Source organism: Corylus avellana, chromosome 2 (assembly GCF_965113065.1).
Source record: "Corylus avellana chromosome 2, dhCorAvel1.hap1.2, whole genome shotgun sequence".
NCBI lineage: Eukaryota > Viridiplantae > Streptophyta > Magnoliopsida > Fagales > Betulaceae > Corylus > Corylus avellana.
In genome coordinates, this window is record NC_142491.1 from 25971931 (window position 1) to 25982549 (window position 10619).

General features: G+C 38.3%; 1 protein-coding gene across 2 annotated transcripts; it reads left to right on the forward strand.

Annotated features, from left to right (window-relative positions):
- Positions 1 to 493: 493 nt before the first annotated feature.
- Positions 494 to 9522, forward strand: LOC132182129 (protein-protein interaction regulator family protein). 2 transcript variants are annotated; one of them, XM_059595335.2, is made up of 11 exons: positions 494 to 673; positions 782 to 892; positions 1016 to 1081; positions 1651 to 1827; positions 1948 to 2061; positions 6072 to 6143; positions 6412 to 6495; positions 6611 to 6711; positions 7051 to 7135; positions 8792 to 8859; positions 8948 to 9164. In XM_059595335.2, exons 1-11 carry the CDS (start codon positions 590 to 592, stop codon positions 9078 to 9080), a joined length of 1095 nt encoding a protein of 364 aa, XP_059451318.1. In that variant the 5' UTR covers positions 494 to 589; the 3' UTR covers positions 9081 to 9164. The 2 variants fall into 2 exon arrangements, with proteins under 2 accessions (XP_059451318.1, XP_059451315.1); XM_059595332.1 differs by having other exon boundaries at positions 496 to 673; positions 8792 to 9522.
- Positions 9523 to 10619: the final 1097 nt, after the last annotated feature.

Sequence of the window (10619 nt, forward strand, 5' to 3'; positions counted from 1 at the left end):
CCTAGACAAGTCCCAGTCAAGTCCCTAGCAGGTCCAGGGCAGTTCTTGGCGGGGTCTCGGGCAGGTCTTGGGCGGGTCCTGGTCAAGTCCCGAAAAGGTTAAGGTCAAGTCCTTGCAGGGTCTTGGCATGGTTCGTCGATTCTTGACTGAGATGCTTAAAGTCGAAAAATGGTTTACGGTTTTCCGAAAATTAAAGAAGAATTTTCAGTCAAAGGGAAATTATTTTCGATTGACTATTATTTTTACGTCGCGCCAAACAACGAAAAATATATAAAATATTTTCTGTAAATCATTTTACGGAACTTAAATATCACTTTCTTCTCTTTTATTTTATTCTTTGACCCAAACATCAGAGAAAAAGAGGTGGCCTCCAAATTAATAAAGAAAGAGAAGAAAAATATAAAATAGTGTACAAAATACATTTGATGTAGAAAATGGTATGACATACGTGAATGCCGAAAAGGCGACCTCTATAAACCCATTTTATTTAAAAGGTCTGAGGGATAAAAACCGGGCGAATAGTTTGCGAGGGTTTCTTCTCCCCAGTACCCCCACACTGCTTTGTTGAACAATTGGAGGAGTTTGTTCCATGGGAAGCACCGCAGCAGCAGCGGAGAAGACAGAGGAGGAGCTCCGTCGAGAGATCGATGAGCTCCTACGCCAACAACGCCAGGCACCCAAAACCTTCTCTCTCTCTCTCAAGCTCTACGTTTCTCTCTCCCTCTCTCTCTCTCTCTCTCTCGTCTCATTCTGTTCTTGTTTTTCCTTTGACAAATTTCAGATTGCGGAGCGGCTTCGAGATCCTCGGGGACTTCGCAGGGGAGGCTTTCCCGGTGCTGGACCTCGCAATTTCGCCTCCAACGGAGCTCGTCAGCGAGGTTTCGTTCGACCCGTACGTACTCCTACTCCATTCAATTTCTTCTCTTTCCGCTACATCTTGGTTTTTCTCCTTTTGAATTTTGGGTTCTTATTTGGCCTTTTATTTTATTTTTTCTATTGTTTTGAATGATTTCAGGCAGATAGGATTGACGCGGAAGATCAACCTCAAGCCAAACGCCGACTATCGTCCGCGGTGGTCAAGGTACTAAAACTAAAACCTTCGCAATTCTGAGTATATATTGCAATCCTCTGTTTGGTTTACAATTTTTAACGCTATAGTAATATTCCTGTTAATAGGTTATATATATAATCCGCCTGTTTGGTGAATGAGAGATTAGGGAAAGGAATAGGAACTAACAGTTTAAGTGCGTGTGTTCCATTGTTTTGGTTGATAAAATGATCGTTCGCCTCAAATGACGAAATGTCACCGTTCTGTGAAGCTGATAATTTTTCTTATTTCTTATTATTCCTTTCAGACATAACCTCAAATGCATGTAATCTCTTTTTTTGTATTGTTTTGGTTTTCTGATGAATGATAGTCTACCTCAATTAAAGATGGGTTAGTTGTTAATTGCTATCAACTTGGTATGGTGCGGTATTTTCTTTTGGAGTCTTGTAGTATGGTAGCTTTTGTGTGGGTATGTGTATTGTGTGTTTTGTGGTTTAGTTGAGAATGCTTTTATGTATGATTTTTCCATTTTGATATTGTTCTGGAAGAGCATAATTGTCCAGAAAATGGTTAATTGAACTTGTCTTGATTTGCAAATTAAGCTGGAGGATGGAGAGATCACTGAGGATGCAGAAACAGCAAAGGATGTGAAGAGGCAGGATGCAACGAGGGACGGAATGGCTGGAGCTGGTGCTGTTAATCAGAGCGAACAAGAGCCATTGAATTTGCAGCAGAGTGGATGGCCTAGGAGGGATGGAAGCCAAAGAGCAGCCAATACTGTAAATTTCATGTTTTTCCTGTATTCTTGAGGACAGTTGGTTTGGGGCTATAAGTCTTAATGCTCTTATTTATTAGTTATTTATTTATTTTATTTATATTTTTTTAATTTTAATTGTTAGGATTCTGAAGGTCCAGCAATGGAGCATGTTCCAAGGGTCTTGCCGAAGGATGAGGACCCAAGATTGGTTAGCAGGAACAAAAGAATGCTGGGGCAGCTTCTGGGCACTTTAGAGGTATGTGCATAATTGTTGTTTATTTTTTTGTTAGCAACTGAGATTTTAATTGGATTGATTGATTTACAGTAAGACATTGTTAGTCCAATCTAAAGGTTGGAACTTATTGTTACTGTTATTATGGTGTTAATTTTTTACTTCCTAGTTTGCTTCATGACCTTACAATACAGCCTTAAACATGTGTTTTTGTTTGCCAAGTTTTTGTAGAGAACAAGGATAATCAACTATTTTTTTTTTTGGTTCTGGGTTCTTGAGGCTAACAACTTTGAGAGTTAAAGAATGGTTGTCATTGGGAAAGGACTCATTTTATCAAGCATATATCTAGTTGAAGTAGAAGAATCAAATTCAGATGACCTGGTACAAAAATTGATGAATATTATATGATATAAAAAGTATGATCGTGGTTGGGGCTGTGGAAGGAAAAATTATTCTTTTTGGGAATAGTTGGTTGGGCTGGAAAGAAAAATAAGGCAATCCTCTTTGGAGGATGAGCTGACATCGAGTGGAGCATGATATAATGGTCTTAGTGCCAATGAAAAACATTCATATCTTAATGGGATGATCAGGATTGTCAAACTTGTTCCAATTCCTCATTAGATGACAATTTGATATCTTTATTGATGATTTTTTTGGGAGATACGACTACAGTAAATCTATCTCAGTAAAAAGTGCAGAAAATGTGTAACCAAAGTAGATAAGAAGTATATAAGAGAGACCTCCAATTAGGGAGAAAGAGAACATGAGATCCAAAAATTCAGTAAAACTAGAAAAGTGAAGACTATTGTATGCCGCTATCCTAGCATGAAGAAATTTGCTCATAACAACTTGTAACACCAATACAGAACTCTCTCTCATAATTTTCAAAGCTTCTTGCTTTTCGCTCTCTTCAAATGCACCACATTAAGCACAAATGAGCCATCTTCCAAGCTTTCCAATTGAATTCTCCAGCTAGCCAACAACTCCATCACCCTTCTAGGCATGACCTGTTCTACCCCGAAAAGACAGAAGATGGAAACCCACAAGTCTCTCATTACTAGAACAATGGAGAAGAAGATGATCATCTCCCTACTCTTGCACATGCATTGCCAATATACCACTATAATGTGTCACTTTCTCAGGTTAGCCAAAGTTAAAATTCTCCTTCGTGTTGCAATCCACACAAAGAACGCCACTCTTGATGGAGCCTTATTTTTCCGAATACTTTTCAAAGGAAATGTGAACTTAGCATGAAATCAAAGTTCGTGATAAAAGGATATGATCTGAAATGTTTACCTTTTGGAAGGGATTCAACAATTTTATCTTGGCCACCTTGTCTCAACATGAGAGAATAAAAAGATCAAAGAACAAAGCGACCAAGTCCACCTCCCAATCATGCACTTATCTAATAAAGGAAATTTCCCACTGAAGATTGAAGTTAGAAACCACATATGATCTGCCACCCAAGCCTCTTTACAGCGAGTGATACTAAACAATTCCGGAAAATTGCCTTAAGGGGATGATTCTCACACCACAAATCAAGCCAAAACCTTAATCTTAGACTTGTCTCCCACCTCATATATGACAAATCTAAAAAAAAACTCCCCACCCTCTTCTAATGTTTTTCCACACTCCCATTCCAAAGGGCCTAACAACTTCATTGCAACACCATCCTCCCCTCATGCAATCAGATTTGGTTTCCACCACTGATCTCCACAAGCCTTTATCTACTTGGCATAACGTCATAACTATTTCCCTAAGAGAGTTTGGTTGAGCTAAATCAGATTTGCAACCCCTAAACCATTAAAGCAAATTGGAGAACAAATTTTAGACTACCTAACTAAACGAAATTTGAACTCGACACCAACTCTACCCCACAAAAATCCCTCTATTTTTTTTTTTTTTCTTTTTCCAATCTGATTAGCATCACCTACAAGAATGGGGAAAAGTGACTGATAATAAGTAGGAAGATTGGAAAAAGTGCCCTGCCATCCTCAAACAAATAAAGCCTTTTCCAACTAGCCAAATGACTTTTCATTTTTTCAACAATACCATCCCATATAGATTTAATTTAGCCTTGTACGAAGCTTCCAAAGGAAGATTCAAATAATTCATAGGCAAAGAGGACATCCTACAATCAAGGATACAAGCCAAACGTCCAACGCATCCACAGCGCCAACATGGATTAACTTTGATTTAGATATGTACAACTTCAAAACATAAGAAAAGACAATGTAGATGATGGAGATGATCGGGATTTGCCCTAGAAAATATCAAGGTATCATTCACAAATTTTTTTGTTAAGTAATAAACTGTTTTATTAAAAGCGTAAAGGCGCCCCAAAGTACACTGGGAATATACAACAGGATCACCTAACTAGAAGGAAAAAAACGAACAAGAAAATCATCATAACTGATCGACACCGGAAAGATATGCACAACGGTCCATAGATACAAAGTATGAAAGCAAGAGGCTAGTATGTCTTCCCATGCCCCCTCCAAATCCTCAAAGCACCTATTATTCATTTCCCTCCATAAACACCAAAAAAAGCAAGTAGGTACCATTTTCCAAACCACAGCACTCCCTCTCCTCCTCGAAGACCACCAACAGGCGAGTAAATCCGAGACCCGTCTCGGCATCACCCAAGACAACCCAAACCGACCAGAAAAGGTACTCCACAAAGCATACGCAACCTCGCAATGAATGAGAAGATGGTCCACCGTCTTCTCACTCTTGCACATATAACACCTGTTCGTCATAATCACCTATCGCTGCCTGAGGTTATCTACGGTCAGAATTTTGCCCAAAGTCGCCAACCACACAAAAAAACTCGCCCTCGGGGGAGTTTGTGTTCGCCACACACTCTTCCAAGGGAATCCTCGCCCTTCAGAACAAGCCAAGGAAGCGTAAAGGAGCTTAACCTTGAAACGGCCTCCTTTGGAAGAGTTCCACCACAACCTATCGTCACACCCTCGCCTCACTTGAGCAGAATGTAACACTTGAAAAAAAGAGGCCAAAACATTCACCTTCCAATCATGAGCCTCTCTAGAAAAACTAACATTCCACTAGTTAGAGCTACCCAACACCTCCAAATGCTCCGCAACTGAGGCGTCCTTAGCACAAGCAATGCTGAATAAGCCTGGAAAAGCTGTCTTGAAAGCCGTATCACCACACCACAAATCATGCCAGAAGCGCACCTTAGTCCCATCCCCTACTTCAAATCGTGTAAACCCTTTGAAAGTGTCCCACCCTTTCCTAATGTTCTTCCATAACCCCACCCCCAAAGGTCCACCCGGCTCCAAGGAGCACCATCCTCCCCCAAGACTTTCAAATTTCGCATCCACCACAGCCCTCCACCAAGTAACTCTATCTGTTCCATAGCGCCACAACCATTTCCCTAATAGGGCACGATTGAACACCATTTCCCTAAACAAATAATTCACAAATGAAAGATCAAACACAGAGCTCATCATTATTCCTCGACCCCATTGAAAAACATGATAAGAAACCCCTATCCTGTGGTGGATAGCATTCTACTCAAAGCTTCCATGACAACCACAAACTGTAGAGGAGATAAAAGATCTGTTTTAATCCAAGAGAGCTATTCAAGAATCTAGAAGGAAATTGGTTATTTAGAATGGATAAATGCACCGTTCTAGTGTTGCAATTAGGCTTTGCATTACAATATTTTCATATATTTTTCAAAAGTTGCTAAGTAGTGGTGGTTTTTGCCTAGTTGGTCTCAATAGATTTGATTTCACATTGAGATAGGTTTCAAATTTTAGATGTGTGAGGGATTTTTACATTCAAGGGGTGATTAGTGATGCTTTGAGGAGTTACTTTGAATTAGTTTTTGTCTGAATTTTCAAGAATCATGACGTGTTGGTATCAGAAAAAATGCTCTAGTGTTGCTTCTGCTGAAATTTGTTTCATGAGCAGACATCTCCGCTTTATATTATCCATTGAAGCTTGTGTTGTTGTGTTCCTGATTTATTGGTGCTCATATTTACCAATTTTTGGAAATTGTGATCCAGAAATTCAGGAAAGAAGATACGCAACTGTCAGTAACGGAGGCGTACATGAGAAGGTCTAATTCTCTACAAAGAGTGAGTGTATTTAAGGACTCATAGGTTCTATCACTATATTAATTTTGTTGAGAACAAGGATTTAATGTGAATTATGATAATTGCACTATGACTGGAATATTAATCTTGTTGAGAACAAGCATTTAAAGTGAATTATGATAATTGCACAATGACTGAGGAATTCAGATATGGCTATTTTGCCCACAAGTTCTTTGAACAATAGGCCTATTCTCATCTTGAATTTAACAATGAGACTATTATGATACGTAATGCCTCTAATATTTTTCAGGCCGAGCAACGAGCACGTGAAGAAAGTGAGAGGCTGAGGCAACAAGAGCGTGAGCAAATTGCAGAAAAGAGGAGAAGAGATCTGGTTTGTTGTTTATCAAAACTTAGTTGTTGCACCTTTGTTGGTGAGACCTTGAAATGATATTTTCTTAAAATTGTCCTTACTCATTATCTTTTTCTTGTGTCTTTATTTTCATCAGACTCTCAGGGCACGCGTTGCTGCCAAGACAGAAGAAAAGAAGTTGGAATTGCTGTTTCTTCGGTGGAGTGAGCACCATAAAAAACTTAGCAATTTTATAAGGTGCATTTTCTTCAGATAACAATATACCATGCCAATATTCTTTCTAAGTACAAATCTTATTTGTATGCTACCCTTCTTGACAGTTGAGAGCCCTAGCACTAATGAAATCTTTCTGTACTCTTTTTCTGCTGCAGGTTATTTTTAATTTTGGTCCAAAAGTGTCCATATTCACATTTTATTGAGACGAAGATAAGTTTCTGTTCATGTGGATGGTAGTGTTGAAGCATTTTGATTAGCGGATGTTTCCTGTTCATTGCATGATTTAGGTAGAATGACAGAATTCTTTTATGCTTTATTTTCCAATTAATACTGATTGGTTATGGGATGTGTTTTTTCCAGAACCAAGGCAGAGCCTCCAATATATTTTTTACCCAACAAACCTTTAGAAGAAGATGAAACCTTGTTTCAGCAGCGTAAAGAACAGGTTAGTCCCTTGTAACACTTCTCTGGTGATAGGGGGTCTTTAATTGAGGAATATCAACAAATGGGGCCAACATTTTGAATTAAAGGTCATTTAATTGCCCTGATATTTCAGAAGAAGCTGAATGTTTGAAAAGTTAGATGATGATTTTCCTTTTGCACCAGTTTAAGTTGAAATTTCCACCATATATATTATGAAACTTAAAATATATATATATATATATATATTATGAATAATTATTTATTAGAAAGAAAAGCTCACGCATATGAAAAGTATACAAGAGAAGCAACCACCTTATTGGGTCGAAAATCTACAAAGTCAACAAGATCTACAAGATTAGAGGAAGAGAAATTAGGAAAAAAGTTGCAGCTCAATCTAAGAGGGCACTCAAGAAGGAGAATTTTAGTTGAAGCACATTAGATTTGTGGTCCTCGAAAAGACATTGATTTCTTTCTCTCCAAATGCTTCATGTTAGTAGGTTGGGTTTAGGAAACCCGACTAAGATGTGGGATGGGTTTGGGGGAAACAATTATGAAAACCCAATCAGATTTGGGGACCAGTTTTGGTTTGAGATCCTTGGATACCCAAACCTGACCCAATTGTTTACCTATTGTGATATTAAACTCCTTATAGGTATGTCTTCTGTCTGTAGCTCTCTCTCTCCCCCCCACCCACCCCCCCCGCGTTTTGCAACTATGTGAGTGTACTTCTGTCCATCACAACAGAACAGAAAGTTATGCATCCACAATCCATGCCTCAGGGGCTAGCTTTACATTGTCCTATTCCTTTTGATAATATTGTTGGAATCTTTATCTGTTGCCATAGGCAAGTCCAATACTTCTTTTCTCAACATTTTTCCATTGCTCTCCTTATTTACTGAAAGTTATTGGAAAGAAATGAAAACTTTTTTTTTTTTTTTTTATTCATTGTTTATTGAATGTTAATCAGTTGTATTTCCAAAATATTGAATTTAGTGTATACTTTATTTGCGTGGATGGTTTTGTTTTGCCACTCCTAATAAAATTGTGCTCTGCATTTGAGTTGAGCTATAAAACTTTCCACTTCTAGAGGCTCCCTCATACACAAATAATCTGAGCTGAGCAAATTTTCAGGTTGTCAATTTTCCTAGCCAAGGTTGGGAAATAATGCAGCTCAACTCAGTAGAGGGCTCACACTTGAGCTCAAATCTTATTAATTTCATGGGCTTAAACCTTAGGTTATTAAAAGAAGGTAATAAAGTTGAACATTGTCTTTGACTTGAGTGTTGCTGGAGCTTAGATCTATTTGACCATAGTGAGCAAGTTGAGCAATTGTCAAACTTCTAATGAAGCTCAGGAGCAGATCTAAATCAGGATATCCAAAACCTAATTTAAAATTTTCGTCAAGATTCAGCAGTTTTTCAAATTTGATTGAGCAAAGTCTCAGCATCCATATGCTCAGTCATCTTGGCTCTTTTACATCCCTGCCCAGGGTCATAGACCTTAATGATGCTATTAGGGAATTGACCTTGTGAAGGTGAAATAATGGCAATATGCAAAACCATAGGGAAGGGGTGAAGGCAGAATCAGAGTTTGAACTGAAACTTATATTGGTTATATATGAATTCATGTGAAATATTTTGCACTTGTCCGCCCATCTCTTACAAATTTGTACTATCAGACATTTCTAGAGTGGAAGGCTGCCAGGAGGGAGGAACTGTCTGAATATCAGAAACAGACTCAGGAGCAGTATGTTGCCAATGTTGAAAAGGATTTGGAGAAATGGCAAAATGCAAGAAAAACAAGGAAAGCAAATAATGATCTGTTGAACTTACAGGAAACAATGGACAAAGAATTGGATACCCACAGGCTTGAGCATGGTCCCAAGAAAAGAAAGATCCCTGGTGGAAACAACAGTGAAGATGATGAGGATGATGTGGAAGATATCAATGTTGGTGAGGATGACATGATGGATGATGTACTGGATGTTGATGATACCAATAGGAGGGGTGCTGAAACAGTCAGGCAAGAGACAGGTAACACCAGTCCCCCGGCCGATAATGCTGATCAGTAGTGTTTGAAGTCATCCCATCCCTCTTTATAGTTTGCTTGAATCAACTATTTTGCATTCGATAGCTGTTTACGTGCCTTTTGGCGGGTAGTTTCTTGGTATGTTATTATTATTTTGTCATCTTTCTTTCGGCCTTGATGGATTTTTGAGTTTCTAGGATGAATTTGTTTCTCTTCTCTTATATGGCCTGTATCCAATCTTGTAGAAAACAGATTAGTGCACATGTATCTAAAGAGTGTGGGAATTATTATGGTACCGCCGCACTGTATTTTGGCCCTCAGATTTGTTAGTATCAGGAGTTGTTTTTGATTTGATCATCAATGCCGAACAATGTTGCTTCAGTCTTTATGTCCACTTGGTAGTGGGTAACTTTTAATGTTCATTCCATTTATTACAAAATGCATAATTTGACGTCAACTGATAATGAGTTAATGCCATGAAGATGGTGTCTGGAACCCTGAAAGGTGGGGTGAAGCAAGAGAAGATTTCAATGAAAAAGCCCCCCTTTGGCCAACACCCAATGTAATCCCCAAAAAAGGGGCTTAGGGCTTTTGGGCGGAAGATTGAACGGTGCCTAATTCTAACCTTCGTCTCATCATGACGGTTAATCAAGACTTGCGAAAGAATATGGATGACTTTACCTTTGGGAACATACGAGATTTTGTTTCGTTGTATTTAATAGTATCGTATTATTTAAATATGTTGTCATGTTATTTTTCGATGGATCATCTTCATGGGAATTGAATCATCTTCATTTCATTTAAATGGAGAATATTTCGCTAGTGTTTTTTAGAGAGGTAAAATTGTCATTTTACCTCCTTTTTCATTTAGGATCCTTTTCCCATCTCCATAGGCTTGTTATCTTTCCATGCAATAAATGTGGAAAAAAAGTTGCCTATCAATAAAAAAAAATGTAACTATGCTTGCTATTTGCTAATGTAAGCCGGAATTTTGAAGGCAACATACTTTTTGAGAAATTGAAGGCAACATACTAAATGCGTGGTAGGCTGGTAGCAAAAGAGTGACTCATTTGTTCTCCCTTTCCACTATTAGAGAGCCAAAATCTCACTTGTAATTGGCAAATTTCGCCCATTATCAGTGATATCAATAGTGTATGACCTCTTAAAGTGGACTAACCTCCAATAACTTCACCGTAATCATTCTTATCCTATCCTTTCCCTTCTTCTATCTTTTGGATATGGTAGGAAAGATTCTTCTTGATGCCTTTCGTTTCTAAGGAATCTCACATTTGCTAAAAAAAAAAACCAAAAAAACTATCATACCAACTCCAAAGGAAAAAGGTATACCAAAAATTGAGACGGCACGTTTAAATGGGTTACAGTGGGACCATTATACCCATTATGCAATTCTTTGGGTTGAAGTGTCCCTTCCAGTCCAACAAAAAAATATTAATGGTTCGTACTTTTTTTCTTTTTTT